The sequence below is a fragment of the Sceloporus occidentalis genome, unplaced genomic scaffold, assembly GCF_023333645.1.
Source record: "Sceloporus occidentalis isolate IW3139 unplaced genomic scaffold, rSceOcc1.0.p SCAF_7, whole genome shotgun sequence".
Taxonomy (NCBI): Eukaryota; Metazoa; Chordata; class Lepidosauria; order Squamata; family Phrynosomatidae; genus Sceloporus; species Sceloporus occidentalis.
The window spans coordinates 95,890,025-95,915,749 of record NW_028316987.1 but is presented as its reverse complement, the minus strand read 5'-3'; the positions used below and the strand labels follow the sequence as shown (position 1 = coordinate 95,915,749).

Below are 25,725 nucleotides of genomic sequence, written 5' to 3'. Positions count from 1 at the left end.
AAAGCACAAACACAAGGATGCTAGAGCAGATCAAGACTAAGGGTGTCATACTTTGGCCACATCACGAGAAGGCATGAATCATTGGAAAAGGAAATGATGGTAGGCAAGGTGGAGCAAAGTAGAAAGAGAGGAAGGCTGCATGCAAAATGGATGGACTCTATTAAAAAGACCATGGGTATGAATTTGTGGGAGCAGTGGAGGGCAGGGAGTCTTGGAGATGTCTCATCAGCAGGGTTGCCATTGGGTCAGATCAACTCAAGGGCAGTTAACGACAACAACAACAACAACAACACCAACACAGCCCCCTCTCCAAACCCCCCTGGCTTTATCTTAAACAACAATGCCATTTGTAGGATGGAACCTGAAGGTACCCAGCCTAGGCCCTTGTCCAAGGAAATGCTCCAAAGTCAGGGCTAACACTGAGAAGCCTGATAGGAAAAGGGGTTTGAACAGGGAGAGGGAAATACATTTAAGAAAATGGACCAGGCTGGATTGAGCATTTTTTTAAAAAAAAGAAGGTGAAGAAATCCAGCTGGGTTCACTAGACTTTTCTTTCCAAAGCCTGTGCTCTTAGCAGCTGGTCATGCCAACATCAGTTATGGACACAATGGGGGAGCGACCCTCCTGTGACCTGAGATGCACTATGTGGGGCCACAAAGTGCGTCTGGTGGGGAGGCAGGTGGAAAGAGGGCACAACTTGGCAGGGACTGAGGGACAGTGCTTTTGCACAATAGGGAAGAGGAATGGCTCAAGATCTGCGAGTGGACTGGGCTCAATGTTTTATTCACTTTCTGAGTCTTGGCCTGCACCCACACTGGAGAAATAACCCAGTTTAGCACCGCTTGAACTGCCCTAGGCTCAAAGCTATGAAATTCTGGGGAGTTTGTTGTGGGGCCTTCCTTCTTTAAGCTCCGCTCCAGGCCCACAACAAACTCCAACTCCCAGAATTCCACAGCCTTGAGCCAGGGCAGTTAAAGTGGTGCCAAACCGGGTTATTTCTCCAGTGTGGATGCAGCCTGAGATTGTGCTGAGCCCAGCCATTAGCACCATTCCCACCCAAATCAAACCTATCCTGCTTGAGAGCTTCTCCATCTCCTGACAAAGACACCAGCCACACACTTAAGTTGTTCTTTTAAAAAAAAACACACCCGCATTTTTATTTCACAAAACTGAGTAGCTGTGTTGCAGGAACAAAGGAGCGTTAAAAAATTCTTCCCCATAAAACAGGACCAACCTCCCCTCCCCCTCCCAAAAAAACAAACAAACAAAAAAGGTCACCTCTTTGTGGGTTTTTTTTCATACCAAAACACAATCCCATTAACAATTCATAGTACAGAATCAACATAGACAGAATCAACAGTAAAAAGAGAAAGGAGGAAAAAAGACAAGTTCATCATCTGAGAACCTTTTGCACTTGAAATGGATCCTACTAAAAACAACCTGAGGTTATTCGTTTGGTGAGGATGTTGTGGAGAACCTTGAACCCATGCTGCTGCACAGTGTGTGTGTGGTGGGGGGGGGGGCAGAGGGGGAAGAATGAGCGTTTTAAGAGGGGGGCCCTGAAGGACACCTAAATACACAACCAGGGTTGGGGAGGCAGAGTTTCTTTATATATATGTCCCTGAGAGCAATTGGAAGTCACTTGGGGGGCACCCGAAATGGCAGGGTTTAGAAGCCCCGATGGCCAGAAGAAAACTGCTTGCGCTCCCCATCCCCAGGCAGCCTGAGCTGAGTTTTGGAAGCCTCACATTGCGCACTGAAAGGCAACATAGGGAAGCATTTGGCGAGGGGCAGGCCATGGGCATGGAAAAGACCCTCCTTTGCATATGGGCCCCTTCCACACATCCCCTTTTCCCCTCGAGAGGGAGCAAACAAGGCAAGACTCTCTCCCCTCATCCCTTGGTGAAAAGGTCCCATCTGGAAAGGCAACCACATGCCAAAGGACAGCAGCTAAAGGGGATGTTATATGTTTACACATGAACCATCTATGTCACTTGAAGCAAGCAAGAGGAGGGGAAAAGTGTGGCCAGTGAGTAACAGAGGGAGCTCTCAAATAAATGGGGCAGGGAGCAGTGGGAGAAGGTGCCCTAAAGGCCAGCACCCAGGTATAACTGTTATCCCTATCAGTCAAAAGCTGGAATGTGTTGAAGAGAGGGAAACCTGGGGGGAAGATGTGCATGAGTGTGTGAGCGAGGGTTAACATATCAGGAAAACAAGAGTCTTGTTTCTCTGTTCCCAAGAGGGCCCTTCCAGAAAGGAAACAAGCACTAGGTTTGCAGAATCAGCTCCTCACATGGTGCCCGTTGTTTGCAAGAGGTAGTTCTGACAGCCACACACACAGCCCGGCTGTTCCCAAATTATCCCTTAACATGGCATGTACCCCAGCCTACCTAAAGCAACAGCACAAGGTGAGGACAGAAAAGCAAGTGATTTCTAAAAAATCTGCCTTGGGTGTTGTAGTTCCCTACCAGGAAAGAAAACAGAGATGGGGGAAGAAAGAGAATGAGGCACACCATCTCCTTTCTCCTCCTTGAAAAACTAGAGTGGGAAACGCTCACACAGCTCCAGAAGGCTTATGCTGAATGCCTGGCTCTTGACAGGCATGATCAATATTTCCTTTTAATAAGCTTGCAAGGCAGCTGTGGAGGCTTGAATAAATGGCCTATCAGCTGCCCCTGGGTCAGCAGCATTCATCCGGACTTTCAGCCCTAGGGTATGTGTGGTGCTGGGGAAGCTCCCTTTCTCTCCCCTTCCCATCTCGACCGTTGTGACTGGCTTGCCACATCCCAGATGCTTTGCCTCAGATGCTCCTCTTCACAGGGACGGAAGCAACCAGAAGGGCTTTTCAGTTGTGCCAAATTTCCCCACTTGAAAATCTTAAAGCACTGAGGTGAAGAAGAGAGACTGAAAGTTGCAAAGCACCAAGGTGAGGAAGCAGTGCCTGGTCTGGTGTGTGTGTCCATGAATGTGTGTGTGTGTGTGTGTGTTCCTAGCAAGAGAGTGAGGGGGGTCTCCAAACCAACCAGGGCTGCAAGCCTTGGATGGGTACAGAGGAGAACGGGAGCCTTGGAAGGGAAAGAGCAGGAAAGTAAGAAATGGTGGGTTTTTTGGTTGCTACTGGCACGGTGTTTTGAGAGGTTCCTTGTGGCTGGAGTGGTCAGGGGGCAGCCAAGGCTGGCGGGGCTGCTGCAGGTGGCGGAGTGGCCCCATCAGCTGGAGGCGGCTGGGCTGCTGGAGGATCTGAAGAGGAAGACAGAAAAGGGAGAATTAGAACAGGCAGCTCACGAGGGGCATTTTAAACTTTTGGACCATTCTTTATATATAATAATATTTATTTATTTATTTATTTATTTATTTATTTATTTATTTATTGCCCGCCCAATCACGAAGAATCTGGGCGGGTTACAACAATAAAATACATCAATTACAATAGAGTTAAAAATCAAACCCTAGACCTACCGCCCCCCCATACCCAGTACTAAAACAGAATTAAACAATAATAGTTTTTCCCTGTAAGGCAGGGATGAGCAACTGTAGGTGGGATGGGGCTGCAGCCTCCTGCCTTGGACCTTGGAGGGCTGCATGCCCCCCACCGCACCCTGACATTTTGTTGAAATTTCTTTTGTCCCCAAATGCACCCCACCTAGAACCCTGAAGGGGGATTGCGTTGGGGAAAGTACTCCATGTTTTTCACCCTCTGCGTGCCATTCTAAGCTGAGGAGAGCCTTTCTTTCCAACAGGAAGTGACCTGGAAGTTGACTTCTGGTCATTTCCTTTTAGGAAAAAGGCCACTCCTGGGTCTAAAATGGCCCAGGGGCACAAAAATGTGGCAAAATCTCCACCTGTGCACCTGGGGGTTCCAGGTGGGCTGCATGCAGTCCATGGCCCACACTTTCCTCACATAAAGCCACCTGGAATTCCTACCTAGGAAAAAGGTGGAAGAAAAACAAATGTAATGAATGTATTAAAAAGGAGGAGAAGAGAAAGGAAGAAGAGTTGAGGGGCCATCTTTTCACAGAGAATAGGATGCCATTTCTTTGGAAGAAAGAGTGTAGGCTTTGACTGAAGAAATACTACCAACATTTTTATTTTCCATTTTTCTCACTTTCCTTGACGCACTTTTGTCTTTTCTCCTAATTGTCATTTAAAAATAACTCCAAGTTAAAATATACAGTACATATATTGTTGCTGTATGCCTTCAAGTCGTTTCTGAGAAAACAAGTACTACTGAAATGGTTTTTGTGGGTTTTTCGGGCTGTGTGGCCATGTTCTAGAAGATTTTCTTCCTCATGTTCCGGCAGCATCTGTGGCTGGCATCTTTCTCTGAAGATGCCAGCTACAGATGCTGGTGGAACGTCAGGAAGAAAATCTTCTAGAACATGGCCACACAGTCTGAAAAACCCACAAAAAACCATGATGCCAGCCATGAAAGCCTTCGATGACTACTACAGAAATGTTATTTTTCATGTCAAGATGAAAGCTTTTATATGAGCTTCTTTTAACACAGACTATAAACTAAAGAAACATATCTGTTTTGAAATGCAATAAAAATCATGCCGAGATATAATACAAGTATCTCTAAACAATGACAAACGATGGTATGCTCACGTTCTTGTTTTAAAACAACATTTGAAACTAAAGTGAAAGTGTTTCTTATAAAATGGTTAAATAAAAACACCTAACTATCATTCCTACAGTTTTTGCTTTTTATTTTGCTAGTTCTCTTATTTTCTAATCAACTGTTTCTTTTTCCACGTTGGTTTTTCCCCCCCTGAAAAAACTAATTTTCTAGGTGGTGAATTTTCCCTGCTTGACTGCGGTGCTGGCAGAAGGAGGTCAAACTTCCATCTCCTCTCTGTCTTTCTCTTCACAAGCATGGCCCCAACACATGAAGCTCTGTGTGTGTCTCTATTTATTTATGGATGTGTGTGGGGGAAGTTTTCAGTTCTTTATACTTAAACCATGCAAGTGAGTTAAGTGTACTAGCAGAAATTGGGAAAACATAGACTTGTAAGACTTGCAAGGGACCACAAGGGCCATCTAATCCAACTGCCCCCCCCCCCCCCCCAATTCAGGAATACAACTATAGCACTCCTGAAAGAGGCCAATCCCGTCTCTGTTTAAAGACCTCCACAGAACGGAGGCCTATCACTGACCAAGGCAGTTGAACAGCCTTAGGAATTTCTTCCTAATGTTTAGGTGGAATGCCCTTTCTTGTAATTTGACTCTATCGGTTAGGGTCCTAGTTTTTGGAGCAGCAGAGAACAACCTCACTCTATTTATACACGCCATCCTTTAAGATATATAAAGATGGCTATCATGTCACCTCCAAGTCTTCTCTTTTCCAAGCTAAAGATACTTGGTTCCCTGAGAACGTTCTGTTCCAGTTGATTATGTACAAGTTACTCCAAACTGGCTACATGTCTTCTGCTGCAGACAGTGGGTGCTCTTTATCAATCCCAGATTCAGGTGGACTGACTTGGGCAGGACACCATGATTTTTCTGGGTATCAAGCAGTTTTCGTGTTATTCTCACCTTTGCCCATTGCTTTCATTCAGCACAGTTGTAAAAATACACATTTTAACACTGAATTTGTGCCAGATTCTAAAGGGGAGGCACTTGGACGACTGATATTTCAGTACAAAGTCTGATAGTCATTTATATAGTGACATAAAAGGCCTCCATCAGCTTCAAGCTAAGAGGTGTCCTGCAAGAAAAATGCTTAAATAGGATACTGAATTAACAGAAAACCACTCTTTCCTTGAACTGGTTTGATAAGTCTTTTTCTCTGTTGATTGGTTTGTTTTCTCCTTTTTAAAAAACATTGAAATGCCAATCTAATATTTTGCCCAGCACATGCACTGTGTAATTCTCTTCTGATGAAGCAGAGGACAGAGGTCTCTACACTAACCTGCAGAACTTCAGTTTTACAAAACCTAAAAATTAACATTTGACAACAGGCTTCCTTTTATTAACATACTCTGAATATGTGGTGTGGCTGCCAAATCAATTTCACTTGTTTTTATGGTTGAAAGGACATTTGTATTGTGGCAGGATGGGGCTTTATGGATGGCTAGAAGAAATAATGGTTGGCTAATAGTTCCAGCCAGCCACCAATTGCTGATCCTGGCCAAACTATGCCTACCTTCAACTCAACGGAAACTGCTTCTAGTCTGGAATACACCAACTGCTCAGCTGCATTTTTACATAATAATGTTATCACAGACAGGTTCATTTTATTCTTTTAAGTGCCAACAGCCAGTAAGTATTTTTAAAACCACAGAGCTGTATTATGGATCATTATTATCTATTATATTACACTTTGACTCTGCTGTTTTTCTGTTCTGAGTGCCAGAAAGGATGACTCCTCTTGCTGTCGCATCTCAATAAAATAAAATAAAATAAAACCCATTACACTGGATTCTCTTAATCACAATTTCCCTGAGTTCTGGCCAATCTCCCTGGCTAATTTCCTGACAGAAAGTGGCAACCCTGGACCGGATGACACAGCAGCGCCTCTTGCTCTGAAATAGGGCATTGTTGGACTCCGATTGACATGAATACTCAACTATGGGACACATTTGTCCAGCTACTGAGAAACTGTAAACTGTGAAGATAGTCAAGAAACCGTAACATGTGTGACCTCCGCTCATCTCTGCTACACAGGCAAATAAATGCACGGCCGCCCAAAGATTCACTTTGTGAGAAGGGAGAGACAAAAGCCATCCTTTTTTCTGAGAACTACAGCTGCATCCGCACTGCAGAAATAATGGCGTTTCACACCACTTTAATGCTATAGAATTATGGGATTTGTAGTTCTATGAGATATTTAGCCTTCTTTGTCAGAGACCACAACAAACTATAAATTTCCTTCCTTGTTGGTCTCTCATCCAAGTACTTGTCAGCCTACCATCCAAGTACCAACCATGGCTGACCTTGCTTAGCTCCCAAAACTAAATGTGTATGTGTGTGTGCATGTGTGTGTGCCTTCAAGTCTCCCAGGACCTTGCCTCTCCCTGTGCACCCAATTTAGACTGTGTGTGTGTGTGTGTGTGTGTGTGTCTTTAAATTGGACTTATGGTGGCCCCATGAATTTTATAGGGTTTTCAGTTCCTTCCTTTAAAACTTAGGCTACAGTACCTGGTAACCTGGCACTCCTTGTTGGTCTCCCATTCAAGTACTAATCAGGGCTAACCCTGCTTAACTTCCAAGGCCAGACAGGAGCTGGTGTCTTTAGGATAGTCAGACAGGGTAAAGACTTTACAGATGGAAAATTTCATTTGTTCAGCTACCTTGTCCTCAGATGGAAGAACAGGTAGAAAGATCACAGGAATACAGATTTTAAAGTTTTCTTCCTCAAACTGCCCTGTGCAACCCAATGAAACCTACATACTCTTTGTGTCCCTCCTCCCCCCCCCCTTGCGCATGCTTTACTAGAGGGAAGCAAAAGCTTGAAAGCTCTATCAAAACCAGAACACAATATAGTTCCCACAGATCTGCCCTCCACTATAGTGACACTGTTCAAGAGATTACTGTCTGAGTATCTGGGAGGGAAAGAGGCTTTTAAAGTAAAAGCATGGGCCTACCACCCACAAAAGGTGAAAATGCAAAGCGCAGGGAGGCAGTGCTTCCCTTCTTGGCATACCAGGGGATTTAGGGGAAATGCCCCCTACTGGCCAGGTAAGGGACTGCAGTATGCTTTAGGACTGGGAAAGGAAGCTGGCAAATTTCTAAGACCAAACAGCTGCGATGGTTCTTTGAAACACAAAGAGAGAAACAAAAAGTGAGAGACCACACACAAAAAAACACACATGCGTCATCCTCACTTACACAAGCCGTTTGGAGAAGCCAGGGATCCCCGGGGCCCCCCAGTGTTTCCCGCTGCTGTACCAGATGGGGGGCCGGTGGTGGTTGTGCTGGTGCTGCCGGAGCTGCTGCTGGCTGGGTGAGTACTGGCCGCTCCAGCAGTCATGATCCTGCCTGGCACCGGCTGCCCAGGCATCATGGAGCTTGGGCCAAGGACCTGACCTGTGGGAAGCAAAAAAGTGGGTTACTGGCTGTGCCTGTGTGTGTGGACAGCTAGAAAAGCACTGCAAGTCTTGAGGCTACAGAAGAGCTACAGATTATAACAGAAAGGAAGAAGACCCTGCCACAATCATAATGAATTTGTTTGCCTGTTTACTTTATAGTCCTCTGTTTTCTCAAAGCAGACAACCAAGGCAGCTAGCAACTGGAGCTAACCATTTGAATTCAAACCAAACACAGTTAAAACTAACAGCAGTACAAAAGTAAAAACAACAACAACAATTGAGCAAGCACTGAAAACAGTAATTCAAACAGTTAAGAGCATTATTAGAAAGCAGATAAAATTAATTATAAAAATACAAATACAAATCCTACAATTAATAAACTAGGTGTCTGAAATATTGTTCCCAGGGGGTGCAACACAGTCTAGCATTGTCTGCAGAGGCTAGACTTGCCAAATAACCAAAGCCACCCAACACCAGTGTATTTGCACACATGCAATCCTCCTCCTCCTCCTCCTCATCATCATCATCCTTCTGCTGCTGCTTCGCTTCTGTTTCTTCCTCTTTTTGGAAGGCCCAGCCAGTAGCCAAGAACAGCCCTTTCAGGAAGACTGCCTGGGCTAATGCAGGAACTGCACCCACCAACTCCAGAAACATTCAGAGACTGTGACATCTGGGCACTCCAATATCAATGGCGGAAGCGAAGCTGCTCCATTTCAGTCTCAGTGGAAGGCTCACCACCTTTGACCACTGCTGAAATAGGTTCAGTACCCTGGATAATCCTCTAAAATTCAGCCAAAAACCTGACATTAGAGTCACCAGCTTCTGATGTTCTCTGTCTTCCTTTGTCCTCTTGCTCTGTTTTCTGTTTCTGAGCGGAGAAACAAGACCTCTGTTTCAACATGTCCAAAACGGGGCGACCAAAATTGTGAAAGGTCTGGAAACCGCTAATCCCTGTGAGAAGTGACTTAAGGAGCTGGGTATGTTTAGCCTGGGGAAGAAAGGTTAAGAGGTGACATGATAACCATGTTTAAGTATTTGAAGGGATGTCATGTTGAGGATGGAGCAAGACTGATTTCTGCTGCTCCAAGGTTATAACCCAGAGCAATGGGTTCAAACTACAGGAAAACAGATTCCACCTAAATGCTAGGAAGAACGTCCTGATGTAAGAGATGTTTGCTGGTGGAACATAAATAAAGAATAATAATAATAATAACATGCTGCCTTAGAATGTGGTGGCGTCTCCCTGTTTGGAGGTTTTTAAACAGACATTGGATGGCCATCTGATGGGAGTGCTTTGATTGTGTCTTCCTGCATGGCTAAATGAGGTTGGAATGGATGGTCTCCTCCAACTCTAGAATTCTATGATTCTCCAAATCTGGTTCTGAAAGGTCTTGCATTCCAATCTTGTCAACCCAAGAGGAGAGAGAAGAGATACAACAACTGCACAAGGCTCATTCAAGGATAGATGGCATTTACGGACAATCTAGTACTCCAAACTTGTTACTTCAGCTGGAAAAGGAGCTGACGTCCCTGCAAAGACCCTCATCTTTGGGCAAGGAGTAGCTCTAGAGGCAATGCATGCCAAGAGTCAAGCAAAGTTGACTGCAGCAAGAAAGACCAAGGGCAATAAAGAAGAAGGCAGCATGTGAGCGAACGCACCCCAGCATCCAGAGCTAGAAAGACATGTGAGCAAATGTAGTTATCAGGTACTTAAAATGAACTTTTGTCTCTGTGGGGAATGACAGGCAAGAGGTGGAAGCACAGAAAACAAGAGGTTTTGAAGAGAGTGAGAGTGGTAAAGTGGTCAAGTTTGGGGGAGAGTCCCAAGCAACTGTGAGGCAGAGCTATCACAATCATTGTCACTATCGATGCACATTTATATTCTGGCTGTCCTTTCCCCAGTGTGAGACTCAAGACACCTTATGAAGGTTAAAAAGATATACCTAAAAAATTAACAACATATAAAAGTTAGAAGTTACTGAACTAGCAACAGAATTAAAAGCAGTTAAAAGATTCACCACTAGAAAGATAGCAACAGAGCACCACATTCTGAGGGACTCTTTCTTCTTGAGCCCTTTCAATGGGCATCTGAAACAAAAATGGTCTTCACCTGCCTATGAAAGGATAGGAAGGAGGGTAGCAGTCTAAACTCTCCAAGAACAGAGTTCTAGAGGCTGGGAGCAGCCACCAAGAAGGCCCTCTTCCATATTCCTACCAGATGTACCTGAAAGAGTGATAGGACAGTGAGAAGAGCCTCCTCAGAAGATTAAAAAACCTGGCCAGCTTTGTATGTCAAAGTTTTTCAGATAATATGGATAACTTTACTGCGTAAGTACAGTTGGTCCTCTGTTTTCACAGGGAATCCGTTCCAACCCCCCCTTCCGTGAAGACAGAGACTTGCCAATATTCAAGCCCCATAGGCTTGAATGGGGCACGTGCCCATTGACTTTAACGGAGGCTGCCCCTCCGTGAATATTCAAGACAGAGGATCTCAAGTCCGTGAGAACAGAGGGACAACTGTATTGCAAAATCCCCACCAGGATGCTGGGCAGGTAGTTTAATACCATCACTCATGAGCCATGAATAAATAAGCACATGGTTTACTTTCCAGAGAGAGCCTTTAGCAGCACATTGCTTGTGGTAACACTTGGGCAGCGAGGAGATCCTGATAAAAGCATCTTGTGAGAATCAGGCCCACACTGCAGTTATTATTTTCAATTGTGTAGGTGGGGGACTAAAAACCTTGGCAGCAGCTACTGATCCATTGAAATTAGCAGGCCCTTCCCTGGCCCTCTTGCAGTAATTGGGAGAGGAAGGAAAAATCTCGCCTTTCCTCATCATGACAGCCTCCGCACCTTGGCCCTTCTATAGCTGAGGAAACCTATTAAAAATACGTTACAGCGGTGGCGGAGGGAAATGAAGCCAAGGAAATGCCGAGAGAAGCAGATGGGGGCAGGTGCTCCCTGCCAAATCATAGACTGCCAATCCAAACACCCACTTAGTGTCTGCTGCTGAGAGAGTCTTATTAATAGTATGTTAGCATCAAATACTATTTCTTTTTATTTTCTTCACCCCCACAGAAAAATCTGGAGACATGAAAAACAGCAACTCGGGAGAGGACCTGATATGTGATATGAGAAGAATTGCCAGGTGTCCCTTATTAGATGGACTATCAGATGGTATCTGAGGACTGGAAAGCTGCTCCTTTTACACAGACTGAACAAAATCCCCCCAAATCCTCTATTTTGGGATAAATGTGTGCATCATACCATTTACAAATGTGGACAATATATTAATTTTACAGACAAATACATGGCTTTGAGTTAACTGAAATTAATACTTTCATATGGCATTTAGGCAGAATGTAAACTTGCTAATCCCTGCTGCTTTCTGACTGTCAACATTTAATGTCATAAATGTCGACTGTCCCTTACTACTGTTTTCAGAACCTGAAGACACAAGATAGGAGCTCACCAACCCAGGTTCCCCAGCAGCTGATTTCCTCTGCTACAAATTAGGCAGAGGTTGCCAGGAACCAAGGAGGCAGTGTGGTGTAGTGGTTGGAGTGTCAGACTAGGACACTGGGAGACCAGAGTTCAAATCTCTGCTCAGTCATGGAAACCCACTTGGGCAAGTCATACTCCCTCAGCTTCAGAGGAAGGCAAAGGCAAACACCCTAATGAACAAATCTCACCAAGAAAACCCTGTGACAGATTTGCTTTAGGGCCTCCATAAGTCAGAAATTACTTAAAGGCACACAACATCACCACCAGGAACCACATATGAACAATTTCAGGTCCTGCGATCTTAGCATTCCCTTTGGGCAAGAAGGTTTGCAACTGATAACACCAACTAGTTTGTGAATGTGGACATCAGGAGCCCCTGCCAGGACTAGCAATTGAATATTAACAAGCTCCAGTGAAGCTCCCAGACTTCCATGCTATATGATCTTTGCACTAAGCCTCCAGAAATCTTTTCACAGAGCATTCTACTATAGGTGCCTACCCCAACTTATTATAACTTTCCATTCTAGAAGATCCACTACATTGTCCAGAACACTAGACCAGCTCACCATACACTCTTCAGCAACACAATCCCAACAGTGAGGCCCTGGTCACTAACCAGGGAAGTAACAGTGCCACTCTATTCTGCTCTAGTCAGGCCCCACCTGGAATACTGTGTCTAGTTCTGGGCACACCAATTCAAAAGGGATGTTGACAAAGTGGAGCATGTCCAAAGGAGGGCCACCAAAATGGTGAAGGGCCTTGGAAACCATGCCCTATGAGGAATGCCTTAGGGAGCTGGGGATGTTTAGCCTGGAGAAGAGAAGGTTAAGAGGTGATATGATATCCCTGTATAAATACTTGAAGGGATGTCATACTGAGGAGGGAGCAAGCTTGTTTTCTGCTGCTCCAGAGACTAGGACCCGGAGCAATGGATGCAAGCTGCAGGAAAGGAGGTTTCAGCTCAACATTAGGAGGAACCTCCTGACAGTAAGGGCTGTTTGACAGTGGAACATACTCCCTTGGAGTGTAGTGGAGTCTCCTTCCTTAGAGGTCTTTAAAAACAGAGGCTGGATGGCTTTGATTTAGATTTCCTGTATGGCAGGGGGTTGGACTGGATGGCCCTTGTGGTCTCTTCCAACTCTATGATTCTATGGTCTAGAATTCTGGACAGTGTAGTAGGACTTGGATTCAAACTACAGGAAAAAAGATTCCACCTAAACATTTCCTGACGTTGTTTGACAGTGGAAGACGCTGCTGCCTCAGCGGGTGGTGGAGTCTCCTTCTTTGGAGGTTTTTAAACAAAGGTCTGGAAGGCCATCTGACACAAGGAGGGCTTGGATTGTGTCTTCCTTCATGGCTGAAGGGGAATGGATTGGGTGGCCCTCAGGGATAACTTCCAACTCTTCTAGGATTCTATGATGCTAGAATGTAAACCTGAGTGTTGTGCTCTAAGGTTTGGGTGGTGATGACGGATAAGGGAACAAGTAGAAGATAGTGCACCAGTTCCACAAAAACAGGCACACAGGGTGGGTAGAGAGAGCAGGATAAATAAGAAAACTGTGGGCTGAATACTGTTTCAGTCAGTCACGGAAGCAACTGATTGCTCATTTATAATGCAATCGTATAAAGAGAACTTCACTGGCATTTAAGTAGTTGCAACTCTTCTACTTCTTCCCCTCCACAAATGCTCTGACATAGAAACAGATCCTCTCATTACCAAGGTCCTTCAAATCATAGCAGTCCACACAGATCAAGAAAAAGCAGGCTGGAGTCCCTGCTGCCTTTGTGAATTCAGTGCTCCCTACTTCTGTCAAAAGAACTGGAATTCTGCTAAAGACGTAAGTCAGGCAAATTCATGGCATGCAAGATTTACGCTGAAATCGCCAATCTGCATGATTTATTCCAAGAGAACAAAATGGGCTCTTGGGTTGGGGAATATATCTATGGCTGTCTATCTACAGATTAACAGATAGAGAGCAATATACATGTCATACTTACGCATAGACACACGTTTCCTTCCTTGAATAACAAGATCCATCAACTGAAATTCCTAGCTGTTCACGCTCTAAAGTCTTGTGGCAGGCAAAGATAAGTGAAGGGAAAACTAACAAGGCTTTGCATGTGCTAACCCCCAAATGCATGCATGTCTTGAAATCAATACAGCAACCTGACATGGTGAAGTTTAAATCAGTGGTTCTTAAACTTTTTACCCTTGTGATCCCCTTTACATCTACAGATGTCACGCTCACTTGACATAATATATGAATAAAAATATTTTGTTTAGTGTGTATATTTTTTGCTTGTACATGCATGTATATTAATATTTTAACATTTTATAAGGAAATGGCTGCTCACCTTACGGGAAGACTATACATGACCATCTGACACCTATAAGTCAAAGCATTTATAGAATTGGTTGGCTTGATGGAATATTCACAGCACTTGTGCTTTGCAATAGTGCCTTGGCAACCTTGGCAAACTATATTACACTGTAAGAGTCTGGGGGCCTCAGGGCTTCCATTCTGTTTGGATTCTGCCTGCCAGGGTGGGGAACAGAAATGTATTTTTTTCCCCTGAATAAAGTTGGATTGTTGATTCACCTGCAAGCCCTGTTCATCTTTTCCTGGTGAGGCTGGGAGAGGCAACTCCATTTCAATTGTCATGAAGGAGGCTAGCTGTTTCTTAAGAAAGCCAAGAAAAGGTTCTCACAAGGATTCTCCAACAAGGAGGATCTATCCACGTAAACATGGAGTGGACTGCCTCCAGGGAGCATGCTCCACCATGTGCAACTATGGCATTTCTGTCACTCCTTTAATGACAACCTGTTGCTGCTGACAACCAAAAACAAAATAAGCAGAACTAAGCAAAAGGGATTTGCTTCTTGAAACAGAGTCCTGGCATGTGTGTGTTCTGCCAGAACTTTTGCTGCTGGGGTTACCGAGGCCCTTCAACTCTCCTGAGCATCTGATGAGGTGAACACAGGGCCTGCCATGTGCTATGGTGAGAGCTTCATGCAAAACTGCCTCCATCAAGTTCAGCTGGAAGTGACCCAGCTCAGCTCTCTCCTCCCCTTCACACACGAGGAAGGAGCAGGCAGCAGAGGCACTGAAGCATCCTCCTTAGCCAGAACCACTGTGCCTGCCATCTGCCTGCCTCTCCTGCTCCAGCTCTCCCTCTCTGGTGAGATCCCTGAAAAAGACGCCAAGGCCAGGGCACAGCTGGGAGCAAGAAAGCATACTGACCCAATGGGATTTCCAGCTGCTTGCAGGCCAGCCAACGGCGCTCCGTCAGAATCTAAAATCACACCTGGAGATCTGGCAACGTGAGCTGTTAGGAGACTGGGTGAGCTGTGCTACAAGTCCTCAGCTAATGTGGGAGCGGCTGGATCTCGAGAAGCTCTAAGTGGAGACCACTAGTCTTCTAAGTAAGAGAGAAGACCAGGACTTGAATATAACAGTCTCTGAATTAAATCTCGTGTCTTTTAAGCTACTGGCTCCAGCCTCCATTCTGAATGATGTTCTGTGCCTTCAAATTGTCCCCTGCTTATGGCAACCCTAAGGCAGACCTATCATGGGTTTTCTTGGTAACATTTGTTCAGAAGGGAGTTTGCCTTTGCCTGTTTCCAAGGCTGAAAAGGTATGACTTGCCCAAGGTTTCCAGTGTGTTTCCATGGCTGAGCAGGGATTTGAATCCTGGATCCCAGTTACAGTCCAACGCTCATGCTACTACATCACGCTGGCTCCCTTCTGAATGTACAAGCACCAAATGCCCTCTCTTGTTATCTTCTTGCCAGTGGTGCAAACAGGGTTTTAGATCCAAAAGGAGCACGTTCATAGAATCATAGAGTTCAAAGGAAGAGACCTCAAGGGTCATCCAGTTCAACCCCATTCTGCCATGCAGGAATACACAATAAAAGCACTCCTGAAGCATGGCTATCCAGCCTCTGTTCAAAAACCTCCAAAGGACGCTCCACCACCCTCTTAGGCCACGTGTCCCACTTTTGAACAGCTCTTACTGTCAGGACATAATTCCTAATATTTATATGGAATTTCTTTTTCCTGCAGTTTACATTCATTATTCTGTGTCCTAGTATCTGGAGTAGCAGAAAACAAGCTTGCTCCATCCTCTACATGACATCCTTTCAGATATATAGGTATGGCTATTATGTCCCCTCTTAACCTCCTCTACCCCAATAAAAATAAAAATACCCAGCTCCACACTGTGCTCTACATAGGGAATGGGTCCAGACCCTTTCACCATTTTGGCTGCCCTTCTCTGGACAAGCTCCAGTTTGCCCATGGAGAGACTGGAAGGTGCCTTCAGTGGAAGCTTTAAATGCAGGAAGGCACAAGATAAAGGACACAAGGCTACTGGACAACATTGTTCTTTGCCTACAAGGCCAGGACAAAGTGCTCAGAAGCCCACAGGAGGGCACTTGGCATATCTATTTTCTGGAATTAGAAATAAATTTTTTTTTAAAAAATCATCATTTGTCATTTTCTTCTGGAAATAGCCATCAAGGAATAATGGAGGGCAGGCAATAAACCCACTGTCTTTACAGAGTCCTGCCTTAAGTGCTAGAATTCTCTACCTTCTGGTTGAAAGAAGCATTTTACTCCCCAAAGGCTTGAATTTCCCTTTCTTTGCCACTTTTGTTCACTCTCCCTCTCTCTGCCCCACCAAGTACAAAAATAGCAACAAGCACCAGAGGTCAGCTCTGCAGATCTTGTCTGTTCCTTGAAACCCAATCCATTCAAATACAAGGGGACCTGCAATCAGACTTCCTTCCCGATGAAAACGCTTCCCCATCTGCCACGAGAGGCTTTGCATGCAACGGATAAGCCTGAGATTTCACAAGGCATCCCAGCTGAATCAAAGAAACGTGTGCAATTTCTGAGAGAACGGGCCAATGGACAACGCAACTGACTCATCCAGCTCATGCTAATAAATAAAATAAAATATTTATTTATAGCCCGCCTTTCCGCAGATCAAGGCGGGTTACAGCATATATCATTACAGCATAAAAACACAATAAAAACAGTAAAAGTTTCATTAAAATGGCAGAACACAATTTACAAAGCTGGGCTTTCAGGAAGACTCCACCACAGGAATGCTGGCCACCCCAGGTGGCCTCTCTAAGACACCCTGTCACCCTGCTGAGTTGGCCCACCTGTACCCAAAGCAGCTTTAATCCAAAGCCACACCAAGGAAAGCGATGGGGTGGGGGTTCTGTTCAGCCTCCTGAGAACAGCAGAAGGGCAAATGTTTGGCACTCTTGCATCTGTGAAACTTCCAAAGGTCAAAACAACTCTGTGATGTGTCTATATCCAACTCACCAGTATGTCTCTGTGTGAGAGGAGGGAGAGAACACATGCATGTGAAAACAGCAACTGACTGAGAATGGTGGCATGTAGCCATGTTTCCCAAAATCCTTTCCTGCAATGAGTGAGACTTTTGGGCCCCCAAACACAATCTTAGTGTCCTCTACTAGAAATTTAGAATTTCTATACTACTATGTTGTGTTGGGTTATTTAGTACAGTACATTTCTAGCCTTCACCAGTTTGGCAGATGTCCGAGTATGGATTCTACTATAAACCATATTCTGAAATGGTTATCTCCAGATTTTTAAAAAAAATCCACTACAGCCAGTTCTTTGCAAATATTTATATACATACTTCTGAAATCCTTGAAGTTATCGTGGCTTGCTTTTCTCAATGCTCTTAGTTCTGCAAGCAAAAGATTTTCAAAGTGACTGTTGCCACCAGATTTACAGGTGTATGAAATCTGGTAAATCTGCTGTAAGGATTTCTGAATGTCTTTGGAATGCTCTGAAAACACTGTTTAAAGGCATTGCAATGCCCCTTTCCTTCTCCAAGACAACAGGAGTGAAAGTACAAAATCTTGCTGTCTCTGAACCACAGGTGGACAGAGGAAGGTCTTTTGCATTCCACTGGCAACTGTACCCGCTTTCTGCCTGCCAATTTACAAACCTGCATCTAAGCGCTCAAGAAAATGGCTTCTCATCTTCCCGCTAACATTATTCTTGCAGCAGAGACGTGATGATCTGTTAAAGGCAAGAGATGCTTGTAGGCGACTCTCCAATCACAGCAGCTTTCAACCTGACAAATAATGCAGCAGAGACTATCCAGGGGAGAGGGCGAAGAAGAAAAAACCCAGAAATGGGGAAAAAATGGATTATGCACTTGGGCATTCCCATTTGCAAGACCGAAAATAAAAACAAAGTATTGCTCTTGGGGTGGAAACAGAAACAGCAAAGAATGACCTACATAAGAGAAGGGAAAGCTTAAGGAGGGGAAAAAACAAAACAAAACCCTGGCAGATGTTTCAGGAGGGAAGGTGGAAAGGTTTGCCACCACGAGAGGCAACCTACTGAAAAACCTTTCTGCGTTTACTCTTCCTCACCCATCCTCTGAAACTAATGCTGCAAAACATGAATTGTGTATATGTTGCATGATACACACATGTTTAGCAGGTGATGGGGGGAGCCTAAGCAAGGATAGGCCCCTGGGGGCTGCCCTGACACATTTATTGACTGTTCCCCTTGGTTAACAGCTTCTGATCACATTTTGTTAAGTGGAGGAGGTCAAGCATGAGGCTCTGGGAGCCCTCCAAACATCCCTGGCTAAGTGTATGCCCATCACTTGATGTTTCATTGCAGCCCGTTTTCTGTACAATTAATTTATTTAAGAGATTTCTGTTCTGCCCCTTTAGGCCGATTCTACATTACAACTGCCCCCCAAACCCATTAAACCCAAGAATGCCACGCTTCTTCTTGACACTTAAAATTCTTCAAGGCAACTATTGCCTTAATACCTACAACTCATCTCTAAGGTAACTTCATCCCCAGGCAGGGGGAATCCCTGAAGGAGGCATTTAACTAAAAGTCACCCCATGTATTTAAACCTGGGACAGGGGAGCTTCTGAAGCACAGCTCTCATTCTTTGTCAATGCAGTGTCTTTGCTCTTCACTACCCCAGCAATTCTGACTCTTAAGGAGACAAAAGGACCTCTCTGCCAACAGTCCATCCTATGCAGCTGAGGATATTTTAACTCTGACCAGAACGAACCAGCCATGTCTGGTATTCTGCCTGAATATAAAGCAAGCCCTCTTGGCAAAAGCTCACAAGGACAGGTCTGCACACAGGAGGGAGAACAGGCCAACCCCAGGGGCTCCCTGTCCGTAGCGAACGGAGTTGGCATTAGACATGTCTATATGGCCCCTTCCAAAAATATTATGGACTTTATGAAGCAGGACTGAACATCTGGGATGGCTACCCAAGCCCCAGAATCTGCCCTTTTTTGCAGCATCTCCTCCCCAGGAGATCCACGGAACAGCACAGCCAGGCACTGAATAATTAAGCACAGCAGCTAATTTTGTCCTCTGCTTCCGATTCTGCCTGCTGAGTATATTTCCATCATTTTTCTCCAGCAGCACAGCAATCCATTCTCTGCTGGCCAAGGTGATGGTAAGGCAAATGACCCCCCGCTGCCCCTCCAAATCTCCACCGAGGGTTTAGTCTCTGGGCTGGGAGCAGCCAGACAACAAACTGCTGGAGGCTCCATTAGCATCTTCCGAACTCATCACGTAGCAGGCAACGCTCTTTTGCGAGACTGATGATGCTGTGACATAAAGCAGACTAAGTGGCATGCCAAGGCTTTATTGGCTAGCTTCAAATATTTATGGCTCCTAAATAAAATATCACTCTTAGGAGCTACTACCAAGTTCTGATACATACTTGAGTGTCTTCTGCTGGCAGAAGAAGCCTGTACAGTTCAATGAGGCTGAAGCATCTTCTGGCTCACCCAGAGGAAAGCTCCTGTCCGCTGCCTGACTCCCTTTACAATTAATTCTTACATGCACAGTTTTTCACAGAGCCAGGTATAAGCAGTAGCGCTGCACAGTTCCTGGTGAGCCCATGTGAACTGGATACCTATGATAGGAGCTAAGGTTATAGAATGTGTGCGGCATGGGGATGGCAAACAGGTTTGTTGTTATGTGTTATTCATAGGAGGTTTTCCTTTACCGTCTTCTAAGGCTGAGAAAGTATGACTTCCCAAAGTCACCCAATGGTGTCTATGGCTAAAAAGGGTTTTGAATCTTGGTCTCCCAGAGTCGTAGTCGTAGTCAGAGAGATACAGACCAAATATTACTAGACTGCCATGCCCATCCTTCTTTCTGTTGGCTCCCATAGCTAGGGCTGATGGAAGAGGTAGTTCTAAACCTCTGAAAGGTTACAAGAATAAAGGACGTGCTCTGACTTGGCTATGGAAATGCCAGCACAGAGGGACAAAGCAAAGGACAATTCTAACATCAAAATGAAGACGCACTTTGCCAGGAAAAGCCAACCTAGAAGACCCAAACAGAAACACAAAGTGCTCCCGTGTGATTTCTGCAGCTGGCAAAAAACAGAATGATATGGAAAACAGAAAAGACACTCGAGAGGTTGCAATTCTACCATTCAGAAGGGAGGCAAATTTGACCATGTAAAGCAAGCTATTTCTGCTTCTATCACCACTTTGTTCTGGTTGCCCATACTTGCCATGTGCCCAATGGAGCTACAGGAAGGAAAGCTTGAAAGGGAATCCTTTCCTGTTTGACTACAGGCAGCAAGCTCTGGGGCCAAGAGCTGTCATCCAATTAGGAGCAAATCTCCACAAATTCCTCCAAAGTCCCTCCCAACCTGGCTAGCCAGATGGGCACCCTCCTTTCCTCTAAGTTAGCCACCTGCCAAGCAGCTTCCCAGTTATGGGAACCAAGCACCTCCTCTAGCTAAAAGCAGCCTGTTCTGGGTGTTGTGTGTTTTCTGGTGAACTCTGTCACCTGCACTAGCAAGGAGGCTTTCTAAAGTCATGCTATGACCTCTTTTGGCTTATTACAGTGTTCTGGAAATACAGAGAGATTGGGAAATATGAGAGTCTCCTCTTGATCACTTTCTCTAAAGACAGCAGACAAAAGAGCTATCTGATTAGGGCACAGTGAGATTTGTGCTACCTCCTGATGTCTTCAGAATGCAACTCCCAGCTGCCCTAGTCAATAAAACCCTCTGGTGAGGAATACTGGGTGTTGCAATACAAAAACACTTGGAGGGTCACATGATTTTGGTCTCCTCATTCCTAGTCTACAGCAGACCTTTGCTAGAAAGATGGCAGAGAAATAACTGTGTTAGTCTGGAATATCAGAATGCAAAGGGATCTTGTAGCACCTTTGAGACTAACTGTGTGAAAAAAGTTGTAGCATAAGCTTTCGTAGACCAAGTCTAAAAAGGTTTATGCTACAACTTATTTGTACAGTTAGTCTCAAAGGTTTGGCAAGATCCCTTTTCACATAGAAGGATGACAGCTATGGTGTTCTTAAGTGCATGAAAATGTTAGCGCTTGAACCCAGCCAGAGAACAGCATGAGTCAATTTAAGAAGCCAGCAACTGGTCTTGTGAACCTGGTCCAACTTTTAATCAATGGAAAAGCTGAGCTTTGCTGCTGCTGCCTGAGGTAAAGGAGAAAACGTGTGTCCTACACTGACATCAAAAAGGATTTTGAGAAGCTAGAATGTGTCCAGATGAGGGTGACCAAAATGGTGAAAGGTATAGAAATCATGCTTTATGAGAAGAGACTTAGGGAGCTGGGTATGTTTAGCCTTGAGAAGAGAAGGTTAAGAGGTGATATGAGAGCCTTCTTTAAATATTTGAAGGGATGTCACATTGAGGATGGAGGAAGCTTGTTTTCTGCTGCTCCAGAGAACAGAAACCGGAACGATGGATGCAAGCTGCAGGAAAAGAGATTCCACCTCAACATTAGGAGGAACTTCCTGAGAGTAAGGGCAGTTTGACAGTGGAACACGCTCCTTCCTCGGAGTGTAGTGGAGGTCTTTAAACAGAGGCTGGATGGCCATCTGTTGGGGATGCTTTGACTGAGAGTTCCAGCATGGCTGGAGGTTGGACTGGATTGTTCTTGGGGTCTCTTCCAACTCTATGATTCTATGAAATCACAAGGCTGAAAACACACCAGTCAAGGTTTAAAAATATGTTAAGAGAGTGAAGTGTGACGCAGACCCTGTCTACAGAACACAGAAGGCACAAGAATTAAAAATGATGGCCCAATTCATATGCTCTTTTGTGAATATACCTAGTGTTGGTTTCACCTTTGGTACTCTGGGAAGGTAGGATGGCAAGAAGCAGCTCAGTCTGCTTCATGACTTGGGAGTTTTAATTTCGTTGTTGCAGTGCTGGATCAAAAGCTGGGTTTTTTTTCTTTGTCCAGAAATTTTATAGGTCCCTCCCTTCCAGTCGCTTTCTCCAGAGTGCTCTTCTTTTCCTCCTCTTCCTTCCTGTCACTTCGACAACATTCAGCCTAACGTTTCTCTTCATGCTCTGCTGCATTAATGGTGCTGCTTTTCATGTGTCACCAAGAGGCAAAGCCAGCCCTACCGGGTAATGGCTGCTGAGAAGAATCTGGGCAGGAGGTGCACAACCTTTCCCATGCCATCAGGAAGTCAAGGAAGGAGGTCAAGTGGGTTGGTGCCCTGTCTTCCTTCAGGCCTCCTTGTTCTCTTCTGTTAACAGACAAACCTAATGCAGGCAGGACTGAGCCACAGCTGAATTACTGCTAGTGGATTCCCCACCCTTTCAAGCCGCCTAGATCGCTCTTGCAGAAATCCAGTAGGTGAGCAAGCTATAGCTCTTCCTGACAAGTCTCTCTGCAGCTGAATGGATGACACATGAAAGCCAATTCTGCAGAGACAAAACAGATGCACTGAGAAGGCACCTGAGAAGCTGAAGGTCAAGAAAATGCAGTTGGAGGCCAGGCAGAAGAACACGGTGGCAAAGAACAGCCAGAGGCTGGAAAGCGGCTGTGGAAGAAGCCTGCCATTTTACAAAACCAGCTCAATGCTCTCTCAGCTGCACTAAAGAGCAAGGTCTCTGGAAATGTTTCCACACCACTGGAAAGAATGTCACAAACTATTGGAGTCCACGAATGACAGCGTTCTCAAAAGCTGACAACAAGCACAACATGAAGGTTGTGAAGTTTTACTTCACAGCACCATGGCAAGTAGCCACAAGCATTTCTTTTACTCTTTCCTGAAATGTCCACCACTCACAGGTGTATGTGTTGCTAGGCATCACTTCTTTCACAGAAAAGACACCAAAATAACATGGAAAGAAATGGGATATGTTCCTACAACCACTGAAAAGAATACCAGTTTTATATGTTTCTGCAAACGTTTTATCCAAAACTAACAATATCCACATGTGAAATGCAACAACTGGGTCAGGCAAGCCTGGCATAAGAAAATAAAAAATGTTCTGAACCACAAAGAGACGACTTAAAAGCTTCTTTCAAAATGCATCCTGGGTCGAGTTTTTAAAAAAACACAACCAGTTTCCACTTTCCTTGTGATTTTCACTGGCGGCCAAATTTACAGATCTACTGTATGTTTTTTTAAGACATGTAGCTGTTTTAACAGTTGCTGTTGAGCAAGGTTTATATGCTTTCTCCCCTTTTCTCTGTTTCACTGTTCTGCTGGGAAAGAATAAGATTCTATTTTAGCTGATCCTACTGTAGTTGTTTATGCCTGCTTTGATAGGCAAAGCAAACAGCCGTCATCTCCAGAATCCCTTATAAGCAGACATACATGACTACAGTAGGATTAGCTGAAGTAGAATCCCATTTTTCCCAATTCAAGCTTTTATTTCATTCTTTACTGCAGACCCACTGCTACAATATGGCACCAAAAGCATTTCTCTAGCCTTCTTCTACAATCTTTCTAGAATCATAGAATTCTAGTATTGATGCTGCTAAAAAGCTTCTAGCAAGATAGAGAATGGGATGAAATGGGTAACATAAAAAAGCTTTGTAAAATGGAGCTTCTTTGTCAAAGGCTTTATTAACTGAGGACTGTCTTTACTAACTGTGGTATGCCTGTATGTATATAGTCTGAGTAGGACACATTTGAGGGAAGGTCAGAAATTGGGGATGGCTAACTATTTATTACCTGTTACCAATGTGGTTACAACTGTGCAGTACTACACAGGAACTGAACAACAGGGGGATTATTAAAACAGAAAACAGCACTTGGAAAAGTCACTTTTGGGGCTATAGCTACCAGCTGCTGGCCAGGGAATTCTGGGAGTTGCAGTCCAAAAAGGTACCCCTTCCAAGTTCTTCTCAAAGCACTGGAACAGATTCACAGGTGGCATGCAAAAGATTGTGGTGTCACTTACCACTGAGAACTTCACACAATATCTAACAGTACTTCATGGTCTTAATCATAGAGTAGGAAAAGAGTGAGGGAACATGCACCTAACAAGATGCTTGTGATACTCTGTTTCTTGGAAAACAGAGTTTGACTTCAAGTAAAACTGTAGTATAGAACAGGAAACTTTACAATCACTGGTTAGCTCCCAACTCTGTCTCACTAGCAGGATCAGAGCTGACTGGATGAGGAGCAAAAGGGAAGCCCTTGCCTTTTCCAAATTTGCATGCCATGGGTTTTCCCTAAGGGGGGTCATCTGCAACAGACACACACACAATTCCCTTGGGTCAGGAAACAGTGGAGGAGGAGAGGCATTTCATTTAAAACCACATTGTGTATTTACTAGCTGAAGAACTCTCAAGTGTTCAAATGAGAAATGTATCTAACTGGAAGAGACCACTCTAAACAGATGGAGTCCAAGTAATTGGAAGAAAAGCCTCTTCTCCTATTACCTTGCCTGGGCCTTTCTTAATATTCATATTCCAAACATAAATCAATGGCCAAATTTGGCTGGTACAGAGACCAATTATGTTCCTTCCGTCTGCAATAGAATTCTGCATATTTTCCACCAAAACTGGAAGCAACCATAAACTCACCTCTATGGAGGGAGATAAGAATAGCCCCCCCCCCCAAAAAAAAATTCTTAATGCCTTCCTCAAAGGAAACCTGATGTTCTTGTAGGTTTCTAGGAATGGTAACCTTCAATTTTTACCCCCTTTCAAAAGGGTGGTGGTGAGTAGCACCTATGAAATGGCCTGGAAGGGGGGGGAATGACACCCATATCTGCAGGTTGTATGAATCCTATCCTTACTTTAAGCTAAAGAGAAATGAACACTGGCTCTTTTCTTTCTTACGAAGAATGGGTTGCAGGTGATGGTCAGATGGGGACGGTCAAAATAAATGTAAATACAGTGCTGTACAGAACATTTTACAATTAATCATTTATAATGCCATTCCAACACACAGGAACCTTTACAACCTTTGTTGTTCATTCCTTCAACACTGCTGTGAGGCCTATACTTGTCAACACTGCTTATTTGGACCATCACAGCTGACCATTAAATGTGTGCCATTAATTGCGGGCAATAAGGCTGTGAATGGGACATTTTTAGACAATGCCTTCATTTCAAGGTTTTCATTAGTTCTGCTAGAGGACTTGTACTGGACGGAGCTGTGGAGTACTGGGGTACTGGAGCAAAAGAGGATAAATCCATCTGGCGCAACCGTTCATGATTTACAACATCTGAGACTTACAAGCACAGTGCGAGGGATGAGAGCAGTCAGGCCTGAGCGCATAACAACATGCAACTCTTTTTATCTGGAAAGAAGTGCCTACTTGAGAAGAGTTATTGCTTCTGCCTGCATCTGACATTAGTTGTCATGCTGCTCTTCCTTGCCTTCTCGCCACCTTGCAACCACTTTGCTCCAGAAAACACACTCTCCCCTTTATCCAGATTCCACACTACAAATTATAATAAGCGCCCATTCTGCATCATATTTCAGCTGCAATGGCTGTGGCGTCCGAGGGAGAGAAGAGCAGCCAACACCTGGACTTAATCCTCCCTCTCTCTCTTTCCTCCTCTTTTCCTTGTGAGTTCTGTATTTTTGGATTGTAAACCTGAGGGCAGGGAACTCTCAAATAAACAATTTGTAAGCCACCCTGGAAGCCTTTTTGGCTAAACAGCAGGATATAAATACTCTAAATAAATAAAATATTATCCCCCATCTCATAAAATATATATTTACCTCTTTTTCTAGAGAAGGAGATGGGGGAGGGGGGGGAATCTGCAGCATCATCCCAAAGGGTGTACATATAATTTCAGGGCAAAGTAGCTTCTAATTATAACTTCAAGTTATAGGCAAGGATTTAATCATGCACGAAGGCTCTCTCTCTCAATTTTTTATGAACCAAATCAT

General features: G+C 44.5%; 1 protein-coding gene across 1 annotated transcript in view; it reads right to left on the bottom strand.

Annotated features, from left to right (window-relative positions):
- Window positions 1-1,121: 1,121 nt before the first annotated feature.
- SMARCC1 (SWI/SNF related BAF chromatin remodeling complex subunit C1) overlaps window positions 1,122-25,725 on the bottom strand; it is a 120,136-nt gene continuing 95,532 nt past the window's right edge. Inside the window, exons 27-28 of the mRNA XM_089533830.1 lie at window positions 7,831-8,028; window positions 1,122-3,240 (exon numbers count right to left, since the gene is read on the bottom strand). Coding sequence (XP_089389956.1) covers window positions 3,158-3,240; window positions 7,831-8,028 — 281 coding nt within the window. The 3' untranslated portion in view covers window positions 1,122-3,157. The remainder of the gene's footprint in view (window positions 3,241-7,830; window positions 8,029-25,725) is intronic.